Source organism: Phoenix dactylifera, chromosome 16, assembly GCF_051530095.1.
Source record: "Phoenix dactylifera cultivar Ajwa chromosome 16, Ajwa_hap1_PhDact_Kaust_v1.1, whole genome shotgun sequence".
Classification (NCBI taxonomy): Eukaryota; Viridiplantae; Streptophyta; class Magnoliopsida; order Arecales; family Arecaceae; genus Phoenix; species Phoenix dactylifera.
Genome location: NC_143205.1, coordinates 543,745 through 568,994, shown reverse-complemented (window position 1 = coordinate 568,994; position 25,250 = coordinate 543,745). Strand labels below are relative to the sequence as shown.

Sequence of the window (25,250 nt, the reverse complement as noted above, 5' to 3'; positions counted from 1 at the left end):
TGCAAGTGCTTTTACGTTCGTGCAAGCACGAGGCCCTGGAGTCGCGCCTGAGGGGCGCGCAAGGCCCAGGAGTCACGCTCATAGGGCGCATTCTTGAGGGACGTGAACTCACGTCCATGCGAAGGATCGCACCCGCAAGGGGCACGACCGTGGTTTCGCGCCTCACGCAAAGAGTCGCGCCCCACAGGCACCCCTCGTGATACGTCTCGTAGAGGTCTATAAATAGACAACCTCTACAGATTAGAAATAAATCAGATCATATGCAGAGGATTCCTAATCTCTCTTCTTTCTCTACTCTCTCTACCAGTTAAAATATTTCTTCCAAAATTTTTCTTTAAACGGGCTTACTGCATATTGATTCTGGGTTCGAAGCCTTCTTTGATCCGTGCAAATCATCGAGACAGAAGAAACGAGAGGCTGTTGTATCTCAGGAGTAGAACGCCATCCAAGCCTAGTGCATTGTAAGATGGCGAAATCTACTTCAAAGAAAGTAACCAACATACCACGCCTCAGCATCTCGGGTTCCATTTTTCTACTTTTACTTTTATTTTTTTTAGCCTATTACTGCCTATTATTTATTGAAGTAGAATAGTTTAGTTTTATTTCTGCTTTAAATTTATTTGCAACAGACCCCAAGACACTCCCTAAGTAGAGGTGGGCATTGGGCCGGGCCGCCCATGGCCCGGCACGAAGCCGGCCGTGCCAGGCACGAAGCCGGCCGTGCCAGGCACGGCCTGCTTGCTACAGTAACGGATCAAGGCACGGCTCATAAAAGGGGGCCGGGCTGGGTTAAGGATTTCTGGCCCACGGGCCGAGCCCGGCACGGCCCATAAGGGCTTAAGCTGGCACGATTCGTGGGCCAAGCACGGCACGACTCGCAGGCCAGCCCAGAACAGCCCATAAGGGCCTGAACTCCAATTTTTTTCCCCAAAATACCTCTCAAATTAGCCGTTTTATGGCTGTTGGAAGGGGCAAAATGGGTAAAAAGCCACAAATAGCCGTTATGGGCCAAAAAAAATAGCCATTATGGGCCACCCATAACGGCTATTTTTTTTTGGACAGACGGGCCATGCCAGGCACGGCCCGTGCCAGGCCCAGCATGGCCCGCCACCCCACGGGCCTAGGGTCGTGCCGGGCTTAGCCTTTAGATTAAGCAGGCCGTGCCAGGCACGGCCCGTTTGGTCTGTGGCCCGGTGGGCCTGGGCCCGGCCCGATGCCCATCTCTATCCCTAAGGTTATTCACTGCACTCTCGCCCCGGTTCCATGCCTACAAGGACTGTGAATTCGCTGACCTCTAGGTGAAGCTGGAGGAGGTGAAGAAAGCCAACAATATGATCGCCGTTTAAGCTCAAACATGGTGAAAGGTTACGATTCATATCATCACGAAGTTTTCTTCTTTTTTAAGTTGTGCGTGCTCGGCCTCAATTCACTCGCATATATCCAATACAAGGAATCTGTCATCTTCCTGTAATCATTCATGATGTCCCTTGTGCTCGATTCATATATAATAAGAAGATCTGGCTAATTGGTAAATTCACACTAGTGCATGCAGTTATTCATATATATATATATATATATATATATATATATATATATATATATATATATTGGCAGCAAACTATCACTTCCAGTTCCTTTTCTTCCAGTTCCTTTTCTTCGGTCAGTCATTCCCGGCAAGCAATCAAGCATTCCATCGAAGCAAAGGAGGCAAAGCAGTTCCTTGAGTTTGTCCATCGAGCCAGTAGCACGAATCTAAATTCTAGAGAAAGAAACAATGAGAGAAAGGAGAAGAGAAGAAGAGCTGCGATACCGGTAGCAAATCGCCCGAGGCGAAAGCGCTGGAAGTAGCTCGAGAGAGACTCTTTGACTTTCAAGCTCCGAATCAGAGTCAAACTTACCCCACTTTCATTGACCAGTAAGTGTTAGCTGTCAAGTTCAGGTTCGCAGAATGACCGATGAAACCAACTGAATCCACTCTCGTGACATGATCGAAGTTCGATCCACCACTCCGGAAAGGAAGGGAATCGCATATTTCATTAACAGACAGTCATTCGTATAACCGATTAAGCGCTCAAGAGAAAGGCAGGCAGAAGACAGCAGTTTGCCACGAAAATGATGGAAGGCTGGTTCAGGTAATCCTTTAGTGAAAATGTTCGCCACTTTCTTGTTGCTACGAACAAGTCGAATGAGCAATTTGCCTGCAACGACGAGGTCACGAACGAAGTGGTAGTCAACTTCTATGTGCTTAGAGCGGGCATGAAACACAGGATTGGCCGCCAAGTTGTAGCGCTAGCATTATCACAGTGCAGGATAAATTGATAGCGAAATGGCACCATGATGGCACGGTTGGATGCAATGGTTCTAGGGCCTGGTGGATGTAGTCACCATGAAACTGGCGGGCATCGCACCGGCGGGCATAGTCGATGCAATCCTTGATCATGGAGGGCCAATAGTAACCCAATTTCCGGATTCTGTCTTGAAATTTAGGTCCTTGGCTGAAGTCATACACAAAAACGTGAGATAATCAACTTTTTTTAACCAAATAGAGAGGAATTCTATTCATCGATCAAAACGAAGCTTTATCAAAGATTTTCGATAGAGAAATCACCCTCAAAAAACAAGTGAAGTGAGGACCGGAAGTCCGAACGAAACGATAACTTGATTTTAACACCTGCAACTCCCCCTGAGGGGGACGAGGCCACAGGCCGAAGGGAAGAAACGCTCCATAAACTAAGTGTTTGGATAAGAGAGTGCTTGCCCCAGCACGACCGGTGTAAGGCTTATATATATGCGCGCGTACGTATGTATACGCGTATATGTATGTGTATACGTATATGTGCATGTATATACGTATATGTATATATATATGTATGTGTGTGTCTATATACGTATATGTGTCTATATGTGTATATGTGTCTCTGTGTGTGCGCGCGCCTATATACGTATGTGTATATATATACGTATGTGTGTCTCTGTGTGTGTGTGTGTGTCTATATACGTACGTATGTGTGTGTGTCTATATACGTATATGTGTCTGTGTCTGTGTGTGTGTGTCTATATACGTATATGTGTGTATATATACGTATGTGTGTGCGTGCGCGTCTATAACTATGAAAATTGGCAATCTCCTACTGATCCGGAGAACTTGATTATAGTCTGAACAGGCATACTAACAACAGCATTTTGAGACATCATAGGTTCAAACATCTGGTAACCGATAAGGAATATTACAACAAATTTATACCGAAGAAGGCATACAAAATACACATCCATCTAATAATTCCTTAGGGAGTTTGCTTTCTTTAAAAAGGACTTGGGAGGCACGACCTGTTGATTAATATGCCGCAAAGAGGGGCTGTGCATGCTCATCATCTGGGATTATCATGATGATCACGAGATGAATGTGCACCTTCCACATATCTGGTGACCTGTGATATTGCATGGTGTGATGCACTTGAAGCAGCATAATAGGATGTCACAGTGAGCTGAGCGAACTTAGGAACTGCATAAGCTGTAGAAACAAAAACAAAAATATCTAAATGTCACAACAACATCAAGTAGAGAAAAATGTATGCAGAGAAAAATTCTTGTTGCTTCTATTGAGAAGTCGAAAAAGCCGCTCAAACTTGTGATGCAATAAGCATGAGCTTATCAAGTGCATGATAACCATCAACGGTGTGCATGCGCTCGCAGGGGTGTGCATGTTGTATTTGGAGTGCATCCTTAGCTTTGTTAAACTGTAGACTAGTTCGAAACCAACTGAAACTGCCATGGTTGGTAACATCCACACTGCCAAGAGAAACTAGTAGCACTCACATTGAAGAATATTTACATTGGTCTCCCAGCATCACCAACATGATTTGTCTATCAGTTTGTATGGATACTGGGAACTTAATGATAATGGTATGGGTAAACTATCAGCTCTCATCACCTGGGCTGATAAAGCCTGCTACACCCAAGATATTGGTCGATACAAGATCAGAGATCAGCTAAGCTTATAGAACATGTTCTTGATATCTTATTACTAGTTTTTAAGATCACCATGAAAAAGTAGACTGCCTTTTCTACTATATCATCTGGTATTCAATATTCTTGCCAACATATATCTGATATTAGAATATCTCAACCAGTTCAAAATTCTTCAGCCTTCCATCTGCCAACGATCGAGATGACTGATATACCTGAGATCTTAAACCTGGCCTGTAGGCAATTGTTCTTTCTATTCTGGTTTCCTCAAGCCAGATTTTTTGATGGTCCAGTAGACAACCATAAAGGACCAAAATATCATACAGTATAATTGTCGACAACTAATTCCAATATCCTCTCTGCCTCTTCACAAGTGAATCAACCAACCCGTAAGCATCTTTTAAGGGTATGGGAAGAGAAAATGCTTCCCCCAACAGAGATATTCTTAATTTACTCAAAGGCAAGGAACTTTATGAGCATATAGACCCAACCAATGTTGGTCCTCCAAATCAATCTACCAACTTATGGATGATTATGCACCTACACTATTTCTATGGGTGCTCCACAAGCTTCCAAAGCATCACTAGGGAAATCACAAGCAATGATATTCTACACGTTCATAAAATAGGATTATATGTTATTTTTGGAATTCAGATTGAGGAAGAGATCACGTGAGAAGGGGCTGCTATTTGCTGAAAAAGGGTTGGGGTGATGAGAGAAAGGAACAATTACACCAAATGTACAAAAATGAACATCAACAATCAACATGATAACCATCATAATAACCATCAAGCCCTGTTCAACTTTACAAATGCTTGGTCACAATCATTTGCATTTATGGGCTACCTCTAGCATTATTGCAAGCTTAACCAAATCCATTCTTACGGTTCCCATTCACCTTACCATAGATCTCAACCTTTTCGGGCCATTGAGGACAGAATTGAACAGCTCTTCTCAAGACATCCCCATTCATTGCTGCACAAATCAGACTATCTTAATTGGTTGTCTATCTCTTACTCTCACAGTTGGTGCAACTTCTATGCCTCATATAACATAGTCATTTCTCCAACTACTTTTCTCGTCTTACTGCACATCCATCTCTTATGAATAATGATGAGGGAGAGGGAGGGGAGGGGAGGGGAGGGGAAAGAGACAGAGAAGCAGGGAGATTGATTTCCAAGGAACCTGCTTGAGATATGTATGAGAACCCAAATAAATTATCAGGTTGGTAGGAAATTACTTAGGCAATCGAATGTTCAGAATCATTAGAAGAAATATTTGCAGACTGTGTTCTTACAGGCACAATGGGGAATCGCTAGAGTTACGATATTTTCGTCTAATCATTTCTGTCATCCTATGAAAGCCCAGAAATATTAGATTTTCTTCTAATCATGTTTGTGAGGAGCTAGTGCTTGCATATGACCAAAAAGGCACTAGAACAACTTCCAATGAGGATGCGAATACAATTTAACACATGTTGATGAACACCAAAAGGCTAATCGGTGGTTTTTCAGGTGACATTTTTTTTTTTTGTTAAACTGGATGGCTCATACTCACCTAGTATGAATGCGTCCTACAAAATCAGAAAACAATACATTTTAAACTCAATAGAAATACTAGAGTGACACATCTATAAGATTCCACCAGAGTGCTCAGCAACAAAAGTGGTCATCCAGTTTGCTGCCCTGTTTGCCTCCCTTTAAACATGAGTAACGACAAATAATATACAATTCTCAGTTAGTCTCCAAGTATCCAGCAGTAGGGGATGTTCAGTAGAATATCCAACATGTTTCGAAATTCATCTAACCACTGTAGCTGAGTCGCCTCTAAGAAGAATATGATTAGCCTTCAAAGATATAATAGCATACCGCATCCCCTCCCATGCAGCCTGCAACTCTGATCACGAAACAAATGGATCAAAAAGCTATCCCCCACTTGTTGCAATAAAATGAGAGTTTGGGCATCTAATAACAAAACCCGCTCCTCCTCTGCCGACTCTATCACTAACACTACCATCAAAGTTAACCATTATGAAGCTTGGGGGTGGGGGCTCCTAGGTAATAAATACCATCCTAGTAAGAGGTGAGATTGTGGAAGGAGTCCCAAGTGTCCCCAACTATCATAGACTCATCACTCTAGATCACTTCGATAGCTTGCACAATTGTCTTCTCCAATATATATCTAGACGAACAATGTATATTTTCAAAAATTCGAGTATTCCTTGCATACCAAATCTGATAGACTAAATATGCAGAATAGATGCATTCTTCCTTGTGCTTTCCGGTTTGTGACCATGTGATTTCACATACTGTAAAAAGAAAAAATCTCAAATGGGGATGGTGATGCAAATAAGACCGCTGAAATATTAGATAATCACGATACCTGCAATGCCTTTGGGCATTGAAAGAGGGCACAAGTCAGATTCCTCCACATTTGGGTAAAGATCATAGTTAGAGGCAATATTCAACCCTCTCTCCCTTAACATTCCATGGCGCAGAACGCAATCTCATACTAGCTTCCATAAAAATAAAGATACTCAAGGGTGCACTCCCAACTTTCATACCCATGCACTATCCTTCCTATTGTAGGGGGACGATCTTATATAATTTGTAAAGTGGCCACCCAAGCAACTAGGTGGTCTGGTGTTATCTAAGCTTTCAAAAGAGACAGCTACCCAAGCACCTAGCAGGGCACACCTGGCCTCCTAAGGGCTGCCTTTTCTTGGGAGGGCACCTTGTTCCTTAGTTTATTAAATGCATTAATATTGTGTTCAATGTTCTCTTTAAATAAAGAAGCGCCAACTTTATAAAAGATAGAAATCGGATGCATATACAACATGTTCTTGTAGATATTATTTGATGATAGATTATATTACATAGATTGAAAGTTTCAGATACTTCTTCAATTTTTCAGCTACTTCTTCAATTCCTCGATTGCAAATTTATTATGTAAATAAAACTGAAGTGTAATTGAATAACTAAATCAAGGATGTCATTACTGCCAAACTTGATTAGCAAATGACATTAACATCTAGCAATATGATGTTATTTGATATTCGCTGTGTCTAAGAACAGAAAACTAGAACCTCTGGTTGCTAAAAAGATGGGTGTTACCACTAGGATAAGCTTCAATTCACCTATATATGAAAACATAACAATTTTATGGATTTTTACTCTAGGCACCTGCCTAACCACCTAGGCGTTTTAAGGATGTCGATGTCTAGGACTAACTTGGCAGTTTGACACTCTTGATTATCGTATATTTTCATGCATGTAAATAATTAAAATATCAAGCTTTTTAGCATGTTGTACAAAGATATCATAATCTTTTCATGCTTGACATCAATGCACCACTATTCAGCTTGCTGATGGTTGATATTTCCATGTTATCAAGGCATCCAATGATTGTAATAAGTGTTACTGGGATTTTCTTATTTAGTAAAAAAATGAAAGTCCAACTTTGTTTCAATTACATGGACATTGAAATTCTGTTCATAAACCAACTGCATGCATCATATTCAATACAAACTGACAAGTACAACAAATTAGTAACTTCAGCAAAAAATAAAAGTGCAAATTCATAGTTGTTAATAATTTCAGAATTCTAAATTTAGTCAAGTTTTCTTTCATTTCTAATCCAGAAAAATTGTGTTCCATGTAATCATTTCCGGACAATGCTGCAAAATTAGATTCAATAATTTTCTTTCGGATGTTTCTATAATGAACATACAAACATGCAACATAAACAATTCTAAAAATGCAAACATATATGAATATTATTTGCAGCTGAAGGGAAGCTTCTAATGACAGGCTGAATCTTACCTCCAAATGCAGCACTAGCTCCAGAAAACAAGAGCAGTGGAGGAAGCTATGACACAAAAGAAGACATCATTAGATCATAATAACATAAGGATGCGTAACAATAAAAAGGTGAATGTTTTAACTTATAGTAGCTAGACAAATACTTATTATTGTATATAGGCCTCAATATTTTTCCACATGAAAACATTCGCAAACATAAAATGCCCCCTTGACTAGAATAACCCCCTTGGGCCTGAAATAGTCCAAGGAGCATTCCTATGGAATAAAAGTGGACAAATCATCTCTATGTGGAGGGTTCGCCATGACACGTACCCTCAATACCGGGTACATCCTACCATATCAGTAAGGTACCAAAACGATACAGCGCTGGGCTGAACTGGCCAGTACCGGATGACACTAGTATTGACCAATTCCACCCAGGTTTTTGGTGTATTGACCCATACCGCTTGTGGTACCATAGCATGCTATGATCAAAAAGTCTTTGATCACATGTCGGTAAGGGAGTCGCACTGTATTGTACCAAGCATACCATACTGTCTTGGCAACGTGCCAATATGAAAACCAATATTGGGAAAGCAAACCTTACGTGTTTAAATAACTTACGATAATTTGAGCCTTGATCTTATCTCAATTTTAATCCAAAATCATTCAAAGAAATCATGTCTCCTTAAGCCCAATTATATTTCAAAAGCGTTTGAAATTTAAAATGTCACCTCTTTGTATTCTCTTAGCCCAAGTTAAACAAATGATGGTTTAAATTCAATGCATTAGGCTGCATATGCATAATCTGTCCCTCGTCTGCAACACATTCCTGTATGCCATTAGTGTATGGGCACGCCGCATTTAGGCCAAAAAGTTGGTTCATTTGGTGTTCTGCAGACGCATAGGCAATAGGATTCCCACTGTGCTACCACATATGTGGCCATTCTTATGTATATATTAATAATGTCAATGTATTAATAATGCTATAATTATTGCTATAAAGATTGAGTACTAAAAAGTAAGCATTCATTCTAGATTTTTTATTGTTATTAACATTGCTATTAGTTACAATATATATATATATATATATATATATATATATACTATTATTGTATTAAATATATCTCATTCATTTTAAATATTTAAAATTTTAACCACAGGCACCTATATATGCAGTCTGCATAATGCATGTGCACTATGTGGCCCTTTAAATGGCTACATACCATAGTCGCCATTTAAAACTGAAAAGAAAGATCTGAAACAAGACCTTTCAACCATTCAAAGACCTAAGGGAGGAACAAAAAGCTAAAAAGAATCAAGAAACATTAGTTCTTATTATGCCTAAAATATACCTTACAGACATTTTAAGCCCAATGATAAGAAAGATCTTAACCCAAGCCTTAAGATTAACATAGCTGTGACTACAATATACCTCGTAGCCTCCTTAAGTCCAACCATAAGCAAAATCTTAAACAAACCCACCCAATCAACATACCTATGCCTATGATGTACTTCATAGACTCCTTAAGCTCAACCATAAGAAAGATCCAGACAAGCCCTTACAATAAACATAGTTGCACCTGGACCTTAGGTGCCCTACGTCATTGCCTGCATAGTATACATCTCCAATGGGCTTCAACTCCATAAGCATGGCACTCAAGCCATGATTCATGGACTCCATGCAGGAAAGATGTAAGCATTGAAATGGTTGACAGTAATTCCATGGCTTTCATCGACTTACAAGAGAGACATATTGGTGGGGACACAGACCACCGTATCCAGCATGTGTATAGGCGTCGCCGGCGTGCATAGCACTTCGGCCACCCTAGTTTTATTTTCTTGTGTATTTTCATTTATTTATTATGTATTTTCGTCTTTGTCAGTTGCTGGCTTGTATGACTGTATTTAGCTAGTGTAGTGACCCATGATGTTGTTGGATCATGGGTAGTTACATGATCATTTGTGGGGATCATGGGTAGTTGCATAGGGGGCTATATATGGCACCCCCATGTCTCCTGTTTTAGTTAGAGTATTTTGGAATGAAAACTTTGTCTTGACATCTGGTGGACTCCAGAACTTCCCTTCCCTCCCCTTTCTATTCTTATTTTCTTTCCTAAATCATCTGTTCCGCATCAGTTTGGTATCAAAGCTCCCTGGTTTTGCCACTGTTGCCAAAACCTCTCCCATTCTGGGCTGCAGTGGGACAGAATACACACAAAAAAAAACATCCTTTTGCTGTCTCCTTGTTCCCGAAAACTCCCACAGAAGTTTCACCCTGTGTATGGCGGAGCAGCGCCGGATTCCTGGATTCAAGTGGGCACACGAGATCTACGCTGTACCCCGACCACCACGAACGCCGGAGCGTGTTGAAGGACCACGCCCAACTCGTGTGACCAAAAAAGGAGGAGCCTAGCCTCCCTTTTTTCATCTCTGTCTCTCGGTTCCACCGTAGCAGCTGCAGACCCCACTCACAGAGAAGAGATCCGGGGAGAGCAACAGTGGTCGGAGCGGGTGGCCGGCCGCCGTCCACCACTGCAGGCCATGGGATCCACTCTGCAGCAGTAGCCACAGAGTCTGGAACCACCTCCCGAAACCGTCGGGAGGTTGAAGGAGCACTGGTTAACGGGTAAGTCCCTCACCCGTTACCCAGTTTATTAGCCCGGATCCACTCCAAAAAAAAAACAAAGAAAGAAAGAAAAGAAAAAAAAAAGAAAGCACGTGAGTTGCACGTTCCCCAACCCACGTGAGGCACACGTGCTCCATCGCACGTGAGTTGCACAAGTTAGTGGAAAAAAAAAAAATTGTGTACCTTTCTTCCCCAAGAACTCCACCGCAGCGCCACCTCCTTGCCGACGAACAACGCCGCCGAGCTCCTCCGCACGCTGTGCCGCTTTGTCCTCGCCGTGCCGCTGCTGTCGCAGCTTCACTCCACTCCGCCTCCTCTTCCTTACCGCCGATCTTTTCTACGACCGCACACACCGCCACCTCGGTCACACCGCCACCCTCCCATTTCATCTTCTCCGCTGCTTCTACCCTCCACCAACCTTCGAGTCTACCCTATTCTTCTCCCTCCCAGCTCACCGAGACCTTCTCCCTCCCATATCTCATCCTTAAAAACCCTAATCCCCTTTCTTCTTCTCCCTCTCATCTCACCGAGACCCCTTCTTCCTCTGTGCTGCCACCTCCGACTTCCGCCGCCGACTCCATCCTTTGCTTTCGCCGCTTCCTTTGCTCCCCAAAACGAAGGTTTCCGCCCTCCGACTTCGCTCTTCACTTTCCCCGATGTCTCCCTCATCCCCTCTCCCAACCGCACATAGGGATCCGAAGCCATCCAGAAGCTTCAGGTCCCATCGATTACTTCTGATTTCGGGCGAGCGGGCCGACCCCAGCATTCGGCCCGTTGTCACGCGAGCCTAATTGCTCCCTTGGCCCGTTGTCTCGTGGGCCCAGTTTTCAGGCCCCTACACTTGGATCCAGACCCTGCAGCGTGTTGGGCTTCCACAACGATACCCGCAGTTGGCCGTCTTCCAGCAGCATCTTCTACAAATCATCGGGCTCCGGTTCTGCATCCTGCACTCTGACATCCAAACTCTTCCACTGAATCAGATCTGTAAGAAAAGGTCGTATCTTTCCTTTAAATAATTTTTTTCAGCCTTTCCCTATAAACTAGTTTATCTTTAGATTGTTATTGCTTTCACTTTATGTTGTCGGTTTGAGATAGGACCTTAACTTTATAAGAGCCTGTGCCCCTTGAAAACACATATTGAGCCTTACAAATTATTTTCAAATCCTCAAAAGGCAACTAGGAAATCTTACTTGAATCTGGTGAAACCCTAATCAATTTGAAGGACCCCACTTTCATTAGATTAACCTGCAAAGATTTGCATGACCCAGACCAAGGTTAGCAGTATCTAAGGCCCTGATATTTAGTTATCACCTGTGCAAATTCTAGAGCATGACAACTCGCAGCGGTACATCCTACTCACATGAGATGTCTACCAACCCAAACCAATAGGTGTTAGATGTCATAGCAGCATTAGAAACCAGATTTGGGGCAAGGATCACTGACCTTGAAAATAGGCTGAACACCCGCTTGACTTTGCTGAAAATTCAATCACCAATCTCCAAGTTACTCACAACGATGGAGAGTCTGAACTTGGTGAGTTTGAACCGCCCCGCCCCAGAGGCCTTAGGCAACAAGGCCAAAGGGACTATCTAAGAGCGCGTGAGACACCAGATGAGCATGTAATGCGCAGTATTAAGATCGATGCACCAAGTTATGATGGTCATCTCGACCCAAAAGTCTTAATTGACTGGCTCGCTGATATGGACCATTACTTTGAATGGTATAATCTATCTGAAGATCGCAGAGTTCGTTTTGCAAAAATGAAGCTCACTGGTCCCGCAAAGTTGCATTGGAACACAATAGAAAATATGCTTGCTAGAGCTAGGCAACCCCCTGTGGTACAATGGGATGAAATGAAGAAGTTAAAAGAAAAATATCTCCCTACATCCTATAAGAGTCGCCTGTTAGATCAGTAGCAACGATTGATTCAAGGAAACAAACCTGTGTCTGAGTACATCGCTCGCTTTGATGAGTTCTTCATGCGATGCGATGCACGCGAGAGTGTGGAATTGACCCTTTCTAGGTTTAGGTCCGGATTGCAAGATGATTTACAAAAAGAGCTTATTCTACGCGAGATCAATTCATTAGAACATGGCTATCAACTTGTCCAAGACATCGAGCGTTATACTAATAAGTCAACCTTTAGGCGATTTGATCTTAAGGAGGCCAATTATAAGTTCACCCACGGTAGTCAAACTAACACTTGGAGTAAGCCTAATATTAGAAATTAAGTGACAGAGTCCCCAAAAATTAATGATCAAAAGAATAAGAAAATTTTAAGTGAACCACCCAAAATTTCTCGAGATCAGTGTTACAGATGTTTTGGTTTTGGGCATAGAGCTAGTCAATGCCCTACTAAGAAAACACTGGTCATCGAAGAAGATAGAAATGATGAAGAGGATGAGTTGGTCTATGAACCAGAGATAAACCCTGAAGAGTCAGATGAAGGTGAGGAACCCGGCTCACTTGAGGGTTCCACTCCTTTAGGCGTAGTTAGGTGTGTCCTTACACAACCTAAGCAAGAAGATGATGACTGGAGGCGTCGATCCATATTTCACACCTATATCAAATGTGGCGAACATAGCTGTAAGGTTATCATCGACAGTGGGAGTAGTGTCAATGTTGTATCCACAAGAACTGTCAAGAAGCTATAGTTAAAGACAGTGCCTCATCCTAACCCTTATAATGTGTCTTGGGTGGATAAAACCGCTATACCAGTCACTGAGCATTGTCTAGTCCAAATCAACTTTTCTGAATATAATGATAAGGTCTGGTGTGATGTTATTCCCATGAACGTTGGACACATCATCCTTGGTAGACCGTGGCTTTATGATTTGGATGTGACCATTTATGGCAAATCCAATTCCTGTTCTTTTGTTCACCAAGGTAAGAAAATTCGACTAAACCCTTTGCCTCCTAGGCCTTCTATTGCTGGAAAGAAGGATGTAAAGATTGAAAAGCGCCTTCAAATCATTAGTCCTAAGGAATTTGAGAAAGCAGCAGCCCAAAAATCCATAGTCATTGTGTTAGTGTCCAAAGAAGTTGTTCCTGATTTTCAAATAGATTTTCCGAAGGAAGTTCATCATGTTCTGGAAGAATTTAAGGATCTCTTTCCTGAGGACCTTCCTGATGAGCTTCTCCCTATGCGTGACATTCAGCACGCCATAGACTTGGTTCCAGGGGCGACTCTTCCGAACTTGCCTCATTATAGACTCAATCCGATTGAACACACTAAATTGAAACGGCAAATTGATGAACTACTCCAAAAGGGTTCATCCGAGAGAATCTTAGCTCGTGTGCGGTGCCTACGCTTCTAACGCCCAAAAAAGACGGCACTTGGAGAATGTGTGTGGATAGCAGGGCAATTAATAAGATAACGGTTAAATATCGATTTCCAATACCACGATTGGATGACATGCTTGATATGATGGCAGGTGCCACTATCTTCTCCAAAATTGACCTTAAGAGTGGTTACCACCAAATCCGTATCCGCCCAGGTGATGAATGGAAAACAGCTTTCAAAACCAAGGATGGGTTATATGAGTGGCTAGTCATGCCCTTTGGGTTAACAAATGCACCTAGCACATTTATGCGAATTATGACCCAAGTGCTAAGACCTTTCATGGAAAAATTCCTTGTAGTCTATTTTGACGATATCTTAATTTATAGCAAAAACAAGGAACAACACCTTGAGCACCTACGTTTGGTCTGCAATTCACTAAGAAAAGAAAGCTTATATGCGAATCTTAAGAAGTGTTCATTTATGACTGATCGTGTAATCTTCTTAGGATTTGTTGTTTCTTTTGAGGATGTTTCTGCAGACCCACAGGAGGTCCAAGCTATTCTTGAATGGCCCGAACCCACTACATTATTTGAGGTGTGAAGCTTCCACGGCCTAGCCACCTTTTATAGGAGGTTCATCAAGAATTTTAGTACGATCACTGCACCGATTACGGATTGTATCCGGAAAGGTGAATTTCATTGGACCGTTGCGGCCTCAAAGGCATTCCAAGAGATCAAGACTAGAATGACAGAAACCCCGGTAATGCGCCTCCCAGATTTTACTAAAGTTTTTGAAGTCTCTTGTGATGCATCTGATATAGGTATAGGTGGTGTCTTAAGCCAAGAAAAACATCCTATCGCATACTTCAGTGAGAAGCTGAATGATGCCAAACGGAAATATTCCACCTATGACAGAATTTTACGCAGTTGTCCAAGCGCTGCGTCACTGGCGTCACTATTTGTTACCTCAAGAGTTCGTATTATATTCCGATCATGAAGCTTTGAGGTACTTGAATTTCCAGAAACGATTGAGTTCACGACACGGAAAGTGGGCTGAATTTCTTCAAGAATACACCTTCGTGTTATGTCATAAAGCAGGAATTGACAACAAGGCAGCTGATGCCTTAAGCCGCCGTGTAGCATTGCTTTTGTCAGTAAGCGTAAAGGTTACTGGATTTGATCGTATGATTGCCGATTATGCAACTTGTCCAGACTTCGTTAAGATCTATGCTAATGTGTTAGAAGGTCACACCAAGGACAATAGTGACTACCTTGTGGTTGATGCTTTCCTGTTCCGAGAAAACAAGCTGTGTATCCCTCAAACATCCTTTAGAGATTTTCTTGTTTGGGAACTTCATGCAGGAGGAATAGCTGGCCATTTTGGTAGAAATATGACCATTGATATGGTCGAACAAAGATTTTATTGGCCTAGTTTAAAACGGGATGTTGCAAAAATTGTTAGTCAGTGTCATACTTGTCATTTATCCAAACAGCGCAAACAAAACACTGGCTTATATACCCCCCTTTCTGTCCCAGATCGTCCTTGGCAGGACATTAGTATGGATTTCGTGCTAGGGTTGCCAAAGACTAGAAGTAAGCATGATTCCATTCTCGTGGTAGTGGATCGGTTCTCTAAGATGGCACATTTTCTGCCCACTTCCAAGACTTCTGATGCCTCCAAAGTTGCGAGGATCATCTTTGATGAGGTCGTTAGGCTCCACGGGCTTCCAAAATCGATAGTGACTGATAGAGATGTCAAATTTGTTAGTTATTTTTGGAAGACCCTCTGGAATTTTATGGGTACCAAGCTTAAATATTCCACAGCCTATCACCCTCAGACAAATGGGCAAACTGAGGTGGTCAACCGCAGCCTAGAAAACCTTCTACGATGTTTAGTGGGTGACTACCCAGGTAATTGGGATCTTCTCCTATCCACAGCTGAATTCGCTTACAATAGCTCTGTGAACAGGACCTCTGGCTTGAGCCCTTTCGAAATTGTCTTAGGCTATGTTCCGCGAAAACCTGTTGATCTTATCCTAGTAGCACCTAACAATAGAATCTCTGAGACTGCTGAGTCCTTTGCGCAACACATACAAAATTTACATAAAGAGATTAATAAGAAAATTGAAATCAATAATACGAGATATAAAATGGCCGTTGACTTACGTCGACGTTATCAAGAATTTCGAGTGGGTGATGATGTAATGATCAGAATCAGACCTGAACGGTTTCCACCAGGAGCCATTAGAAAATTGCACGCCCGAAGTATGGGTCCATACAAAATTCTGAAATGGGTTGGATCTAATGCATATGTGGTGGATATTCCAAATGATTTTGGAATTAATCCAGTTTTTAATGTAGAAGACTTAGTTGCCTACCGAGGTCCGACAACTATTCCTGCAGACCCACCCAATGAGCTTGACACTAACCTCACATCCAATTTTGAGAACATATCTCCTGCTCCTGCCTTGCCTCCTGTACCTTTTTCTCCGCAGATCACAAACACAGTGGAACAGATTTTGGTCGATCAGATTATTAGTACGCAGAACGGTGGTTATCAGCGATATCTGGTCAGATGGCATGGTCGACCTCCATCAGATGATACCTGGATTAGCAGAGATGAGCTTCAGCGACTTGCTTCAGACCTGTTGGAGCATTACCAGACATCCGTTTCGCCAAAGGCGAACTCTTCTCCGCTGAGGGGAGTTGGTGGGGACACAGACCACCGTTTCCAGCATGTGTATAGGCGTCGCCGGCGTGCATAGCACTTCGGCCACCCTAGTTTTATTTTCTTGTGTATTTTCGTTTATTTATTATGTATTTTCGTCTTTTGTTAGTTGCTGGCTTGTATGACTGTATTTAGCTAGTGTAGTGACCCATGATGTTGTTGGATCATGGGTAGTTACATGATTATTTGTGGGGATCATAGGTAGTTGCATAGGGGGCTATATATGGCACCCCCATGTCTCCTGTTTTAGTTAGAGTATTTTGGAATGAAAACTTTGTCTTGACATCTGGTGGACTCCAGAACTTCCCTCCCCTCCCCTTTCTATTCTTATTTTCTTCCCTAAATCATCTGTCCCGCATCACATATGAAGGATATACCTATATCTATATTGTCTTGAATATATTCCTGATCAAAAATTCTTCTCCTTATCCTCTTCGTTACTATACATGGTCATATTATGTTGTTCTTAAAATTCACCTTTGCAAGTTTTTGTTTGCCTCTGCTCACCATCCCATCTAACAAAGTTCAACAATGAGATTGCTTCATTGAAATAGTTAACAGTCATATCAGGTTTATGTTGTTCTATAAAAAATTTTGGAGCTAACAAAGTTCTCATACATTTCATTAAATTTGCTCGAAGCCATGTTGGGTACAATGTTTGCTAAGATCAAGCAGGAAGAAACTGTGGTTAATACACTAGAATTCCATTAGATAATAGAATTGAAAACATCTATCAGTAATCAAGCGACTGACATTTATTTGACATTTATTCTCATTTGGGCTTAAAAAAAAAAAAAACTACTAGCCATATTTCTAAGATTAAATAATCTATCGACGTGATTTTATTAAAATTGAGACTTCAGTGAAACTCTGCTTTGGCTAAAATCAACAGCAGCCAAGTACATTGCATATGCATAACAACTAGTCATAGAAAATCTTTCTAAACGAAAGAAAATGTATAACGGTTCTTACTGTATAATGTACATCACCATGTCAAAACACTAAGTTTATGAACAATGTGAAGGTGAAATATAACAAACTAAATAGAACAGCTACTCAAGAAGGTATAAGTTTCAATACAACTTAGAAATCCCAGTTTGCATCAATAAATCTATCGTCTACACTATCTTTTTTCTCCTATGATGAATTTTCTTGTTTTGAACCAAAAAACAACTACCGAAACAAACCAGAGACATATCTAAAAGGAGATCCATCCAATGATCACACTCAGATATTGCTGATGAAAGATGTTCAACATTCGAGTTCCTCAGTAACAACTCCTATTTCTCAATTCAACCAAACAAACTAGCTAGGAAAAAGACTGTGATTATCAACATAAATATTGGAAAACCTACACCATCTTTAAAAAAAGATGGGTATCACAATTCTGCAGATGAGAAACTCTCAGTTTCTTTATGCAATCATATTCTCTAGGTCAAATGGCAGGACCAGACATCCTTCCCTTAAAAAAAGTAGTATTTATTCACAACCATACACATGTGATGCACAGTACTGCATTTAGCCAAAGGATAACAAATGCTAAACCATACATTAGTTTCAACCAACATTAATATGAGTTTTTATCCAAGGCATCTGGCTTCCAAAGAGAAAGTAGTCACTCAAACAGTAACATGAATCGGCAAATAGATAATTGTTCAAACAGAGCAAGCAAGCACATATGTATGTTTATGATGAAGAGCCAGGTATAATGATTGATTTGTTTTCTTCATAAGCAATGCATATATTTTATTCCCTCCCCCGCTCGTGAACACCGCCCCAATCCCCCCTCCCCCATGGCCGCTCGCTATGGTCCAAGAGTGGTAAGTCCCTCTCCCTCTCTCTCGTGCACGCGCGCTCGGGTTAGGGTTTCCTGGCCCTTGCCCTTCCTCCCTCCCTCTCCCTCTCTCTCCTTCCCTCTCTCTCTCTCTCTCTCTCTCGCTTGCTCGTTCGGGCTAAGGTTAGGGTTCCCTCGGCCCTCCACCTTCCTCTCTCAATCTCCCCCTCTCTCCCTCTCTCTTCCTCTCTCCTTTTCTCCCTCTCCTCCTCCCTCTCGGGCTCTTCTTGTGTCGATACACCCCAAAATAGCACAATATGAACCCATACCGTGCCAAATCGGTCACCAACCGATACACCCTCTGGTACTGGTTTGGCGAACCTTGCATAAGATAATTGCAATGATAGAATAAGTTATGGTACAATAAACAAAACCACTTGTTAGTTGAATTAAACTTTAGATGAAGCTCTATTAGTGAAGGAAAAATCGACCAAATTAAAAGAGCAATCCCGCAATGACAGCAATTAAATCAAGGTATAACCCAACATTGGGGTCCGTATGGTAAAGGAAGAAGCAAAATCTTTCAAAATTGATGTTAGACAAAACGGTTTACATTAGTAATAAAAGAATATTATCACTAGTTTGTGCTAAAGCTGGTGCAAAAAGCATTAGCAGCAAATATTTTTGCAAGATGAAAGTCACATCATGACCATTGTCCCATTGCCCTACCTCACTTGAGTGTAAGCACAAGCACTGAAGACCTTTTTGGTACTTCAACAACCCACTAGACCAAGTTGAAACTATGAAAAGAACCTTCTTTATTGATGATTGGGTCACGGGTTCTCAGCAATTTCTATTGATCAAATTCTTCTTTAGATCCTAAATGTGATTTATAAAATCACTTCTTTGCTTCTGAATTCTCAAAACATCAAACCCTCCACCTTTCCTCCAATTTCTTAGATTATAGGCCAATTCCAACCAAAATCCAATCATTGGCTAAGAATCACTCCAACCAAAAAGCTAGATCACGATGGATCCTAGATCTCTTCCATCCCTAGGGCCTACCTACACAAACCTTAGTTAATGGATGGGTAGGGTTTGGATCAAAATTTAGATCCAAACACCTAATGGATTTGAGTCTAGATATGTGGTCCCATACTCGAACCTACCCTATGTTTTATTTTTGTCACCGTAAACTAAGGGTGTAATCAAGCTGAGCTCGGTCAAGCTTGGGTTTGACCGAGCTTGGTCTGAAATTCATTTCGATCTTGAAAGTTGAGATCAAGGTTGATTTGTTTACCATTATTTTGAGCTCGATTGAAGCTTAATTTCAAACTGAGCCAAACACAAGCCTGATTGATCAGCTTGAAATCCTAAGTGAAGCAAGAAATCAATTCAAACTTGGCTAGAGCTTGCAATAAAGTTTGATTCAAGCTTGTTTCAAATCTGAGTTAACATCTATGGGTTAAAAAATTAAATAAACATTCAAGTTTCAAATGACCCCTTGATATTGTGGATAGGGGCACTAACTAAAGTTCTAAACTTATAATATATAATAAAAGACATATATTTTCAAGCCTAATTGAACCGAGCTTGATTGAGATGGGTCTATTTTTGGCTTAGCTTGAAATTGATTTCGAGCCTAGAATGCTACTTCAAGCTTGGATTCTTTAGCTTTGAAGCAAGCCTCGACTGAGCTTTTTCTCGGCTGAGGCCTAGCCAAGCTTGAGCTGTCCAGATTGTTTGCCACCCCCACTGTAAACCAAAAAGAAGAAGATGAGGAGGATGAGGATCTCAGATTTGGCTACAGAAAGACTACTCCTCCATAGAAATCCATCGATGGAAAGATATCAAACAAAGCAAGGCCAAGAATTCAAATAACATTATGGTGGATTTGGGCTACCACTTTGTGGAATGGGATTTGGGGGCATTACAGGTTCTACTCATACTCTCTCCCTTTTCCTAATCAGTATCATGTTGGCACCATTTGATTAGAATGGTTTGAGCAATTCAAGTGGTTAAGCAGTCCGATACAATGGTTCAACAGATTTCAACAAAAACTAGGTCCACACCTACCCCTACCTGTATTTCTTATTAAACAACCTAGATAGAAAACTAGGGAGGTTCACAATGGGCATGAATGACTATAAAAACAAATTCTAACAATAGAGGATCAGCGTTAGCCATCAGTAAGCCAAGATGGTTAGGCTATGCCTGCTACCACCTCGAGAATTCTAAAAAAGGACATGAGCAACAGTGAGACTGCACACCGAACCTTCAAATAAGCATTAAGAGTACAAGACAAATCAAGGGATGCCCTAACTACACTAGTTCGGACACAAGTCAAAGACTGCCTTGACGAGAATCCAAAAGTTTGGAACATGATGGAGCTAGAGCAAGAAGGCCCAAAGAGAAGTGCTAGTGGAGAAGATATGGAGGTACATATCACAGACAGAGCAAGAAAAGAATGAAACTGTAGAATTCAAGATAGTAGCGTACATCTTCAGAGAAGGTCATGCGCCTCAATAAATGGAGGCACCTAACACAAAGTTCATTAAAATAACAACATCCACACTTGCAATTATAACTCAATGCATTCAACAAGAGCAATGAAATATTCAAGTACAACCAAAGTTCCAAAGCTTCAGAAACGCATAAATTAGAGTTCAGATGCGGTGCATTCAAATTTCAGAGATAAATGAGCTTAAAACGAACGTTCAAAATGCTGAGGGCCTAACTATACAAAGTTGCATAGCTTGATATAAAATATAGATAATCACACAGCATACTGCATATTTCCAGTGGCAAGCGACAAGAAATTTCAAACATGTTGGAAAATTATTACCCCGATAAAGACATGCAGCCATTTGGGTCCTTTCACATGCTTCTGGAGAAATGGAATCCCTGCAACAAGATCCACATGAAAATAGACTCAAGGAGACTGAATTAAACAATAAACTTATAAATACATACCCGTATTGAATCCGTGGACAGCACTGAGCATCGCACCAGCCCCCGAACCAGCCTATCGAACAATTAGCAGATGATTCAAATAAACAAATACCATTAACCAGTAACTAGAATAAAACAGTACTGCAGAAGCATTCAGAGAAGAGGGGGAAAGTCTACAGGAGAAGTATTTCCATACCACAGCAGTCGCATCATGCAACACAGAAGTGATCGCCCACTCCCCGTTTGCCTGCACAATTGAACATAAATCAATGAACTTCGGTAAAGACGGGGGGGAAAAAAAAGAAAAAAACGAATTGAGGATACAAAGGACCCGAATTGAATCATGAATGAAAGATCGAAATCAAAACTAAGAACGAAGAGGGAGGAAGGAACCGAGTTAGGGTTTATGAGGGAGAGGCAACGGGGACAGCGTGGGGAGCCGAGGCCAGGGTTTATGGTGGGATCGTGATAAAGATTGCCCGTGCGGAGCTTCTCCTCGTACACTTCCCTAGTCCCCATCACGCTCCAAAGCCTTCACCGTTTCTAGCTCGGAGGGGAGGGTAAAAAAAGTCTTATCGTGCGCGAGTTTGTAGGATCATACTCGCAACCACGAAGGCGGCGTTGGAGTTTTAAATTAAACAAAAAAAAATTAATTAAATTTAAAAAAAGGAAAGTTAAAATATCCTTACTTCTGCTAGTTTCAAAAATAAAAAAATACTTGTCTTTTACTACCACTATCCTAACATCATTATTTTCGTTTCTACTATTTCCATCTTTACTATCATCATTATCATCATTGTAATCTCCATCATCATAGTTGCTGTCAACACCACATCATTGATGTCCCCACCATTACTAGCACCATCCCCTCTATCTCTCCCTCATTACCACTGCTTTAGCTATCATCGTCATCTCTATATTTTGGAAACTAATTGGTTTTACCAAATATATTTATATTTATCACAATTTAAAAATAAAGTGGAAGCAAAATTTTATTTTTCTAGTTGTAAGAATAAAATTAACAATAATGCCATAAATAATCGGGTTTATTCTCTAAATTTTAGTTAGTTTACAAATGATATAATATTTATTTTTTCCTTCAGATACTACTTTCAAAAGAGCTACAACTCTTTGAAAAAAAAATATTGATTCCAATTTTTGGATACAATGTTTTTCGCATTTAGCGGATAGAGTTTATTCTAGTGTTTTGGATTACTCAATTTACATTACTACTTATCTGCTTCCCAAGACGAGACAGAGAATTCTACATTTTTTTTCTTTTCTCTTCTTTCAAGCATCTTTTAAATTTTCTTTTTCATCTGGACATTTGAAGAAGTCGGTCGGATCAAACCTCCCAGTAAACATGTACTTTAGAGGAGGATCAGACTGAGTTGTTGTACCTTGAGGATGAGATCGCCGTAAATTTGCACATAGGGAGCGAATCACGTTCTTATGGTAACGTATATCACATATCTCGATTCAAACAAGCTCTTTTTAATCTTTTGATTTTATTCTAATAGATTATTTTTTTATAATACTTTATAAAACATAAATATAGCAGTTTTGGAAGGAATATTTCCAACAATCTAAAAACGTGACCTTAGTTGTACTAGAAATTGCTATGTGTGTGTGTGTGTGTGTATATATATTAAAATTTAATTTGATAGTATAGAATTAGATTTAGTTTAATTGTATAGAAATTGGAAAGCCTTAACTTTATTCAGAATATTGTTTTCTTCACAAAATAAGTCTTTTAAAAAAGTTATATTGCTCTGAAAATTGTGTAAATAGATTTCTGCAACTTTTAAAACCGTACATAAAATTTTCTGTGCATTTAAAATCTTTGCAGAATTTTCAGCATCTTTGAAGATAGTGCAAAAATTTTCTGCAGATTTAAATATGTGCATAAAATTACTACAGCTTTAAAATATGTATAGATTTTCTACAACTTTAAATTCTGTGCAAACTATTTTCTACAACCTTTAATTTCTATGTAGAATTTTCTGTATCTTTAAAATCTGTGCAGAAAACTCTTTCATCTTTAAAAATTGTGCATATTATTAGTTGTTTTCAAAATACCTATTGTCAATGCTTTGAAAAACATGCAGAAATTACAAAATTACTTGTTATATTTTTTAGTATAGTAATTCAATTTTATTGTTATTATATATCTTTATTGTATTTATTTCAAAACCTAGAAGTATATTATTGAGAGACATTAATTAAATATATAAACATATAGGACTAATCCCCTTGAAATTTGTGTTTGCAGAACAAACTAAGCAAACAAAACTTCAGCAAGTTTGAGTCAACTCTTGAAGATCACGAATTGACTTTTGGATATCACGAGTCGATCCCTCTATACTTGACAACAGTAATGTCTAATTTTTTTGTAAATAAAAATGGTTGTTGTCATCTCACAGTGGCTCTTTCAACTTGTCTAACAGTTAGAAGAGTGTTCTAACCACTTCCAAATATTATAAATACATGAGAACAGCAAAAGAAATAAAGAGAACGAGAAGTGTGCAAAGAAATCAACAAAAATAAGAGTAAGAAATGGAAAACAAAAAAAAAGGTTTCAAAGAGAAAAATACTCAAGAGCATTTATTAAGAGCTGAAAGATCATTTTCTCTTCAAATGAAAGTTGGTGAAGTACATTCAAGATCAATCAAAGCCAACTAACTGAGTCAAGCTTCATTTATTACTTTGTGTTTATTATTCAGGAGATGTATTTTATTGTGTTTACATATTACTTTCTATACTCTGTTGCGACAAGTTTCAAGGATTGAAACTTGAAAAAAGATCCATCCAAACCATGAATTGAATTGTGTTGAGCCTAGAGATAGGTTCGGTGTTAGTTTTGGTTGATTACCTGTGAAAATTAATTAGGTTAATTGTGAGCCCGGGTAAAACAATTGAACTATAATCTTAGAAAAATTATAGTAAAAATTTTCAAAAAGAATGTCTTGAAAAGTAGACACAGATGCAGGATTGGCACCGAACTACTATAAATTTGGTGTGTTTGTGTTGCTTGATTTGTTTGCATTAATTTCCTACATATTTGCTTATTAGTTAGTTGCTAAAATTAATATTCACCTATCAAGTTTTTATTTTGTTGTATTATATTTAAGTTTTTGAAAAGCCCAATTCACCCCCTTCTTGGGCTGCAGAGCCAGACAAGACTCTTTCTTCTTGGCAATGCTGTCGTTGCTTGGGAATCATCCAAGCAAACTATTATATCTCGGAGTACCATGGAGGCCAAGTTGATTGCACTGGATACCACCTGTATTGAGGCGGAGTGGATTAAAGATCATATCGCAGAGCTACCTTTAGTACCTAAGCTAGTTTCGACTATATCAATCCATTGTGATAATAAGACCGTAATAAAATTGATAAATCAAAAGAATACTAATAAAAAGATGAACCGACATATCTAGGTTCATCATAAATTTGTAAGACAACTTAAAAAAAGTAATGCCATTTTCTTAAAATTTGTCAAGTATGAGAAAAACTTGGCAAATCATTTAACCAAGGATTTATCTCAAAGTGGAGTCCTAGAATCATTGAGGGGAATGACACTTAAGCCTACTATTTGGTCACCAATAGTAGATACCCGACCTCTATAATTGGAGATCCCATAAAAGAGGTTCAACATGGTGGAAATGAAACTAATTGAGTAATCGTATTAGAGCACATTTTTTGGAGTATATCTCCTTCCATCCCTATGATGAGTGCTCTTATCAATAACAAAAAAATATATATTCGAAAGGTTGAGTTATACTCTAAATGAGTTCAAGATAAAAAATCTATCGGGTATTAGGTCATAAACACCCTTGAAGGACTTACCTATGCGAGAGTTGTCGTATAGGCCGCGACTAGGGGTTTGGGCTAACCTTAATAAAAGTTTTACAAAAAATCAAGATACTAAACACAAGGCCTTTAAATGGCGCTAATTGTATAAAGACCCAATTGATCCATATTATGTGTGATAACTAGAAGTCTGAGTCAAAGGACATAGTTCAAGATCTAATCCACTATGAGACAGAGAATTCATCTCTCTTTTTTTTCTTTCCTCTTCTTTCAAGCCTCTTTCAAGTTTTTTTGTTCATCTAGGCATCT

The 25,250-nt window shown here is 40.0% G+C and overlaps 1 protein-coding gene across 1 annotated transcript; it reads right to left on the bottom strand.

The window, feature by feature from the left end:
* Positions 1–3,117: 3,117 nt before the first annotated feature.
* LOC103720736 (uncharacterized) lies at positions 3,118–21,736 on the bottom strand. The gene is made up of 6 exons (XM_008810584.5): positions 21,525–21,736; positions 21,328–21,378; positions 21,153–21,204; positions 21,025–21,083; positions 7,788–7,833; positions 3,118–3,511 (listed from the first exon to the last, which is right to left on the bottom strand). Exons 1-6 carry the CDS (start codon positions 21,648–21,650, stop codon positions 3,369–3,371), a joined length of 477 nt encoding a protein of 158 aa, XP_008808806.1. The 5' UTR covers positions 21,651–21,736; the 3' UTR covers positions 3,118–3,368.
* Between the last annotated feature and the right edge of the window lie 3,514 nt (positions 21,737–25,250).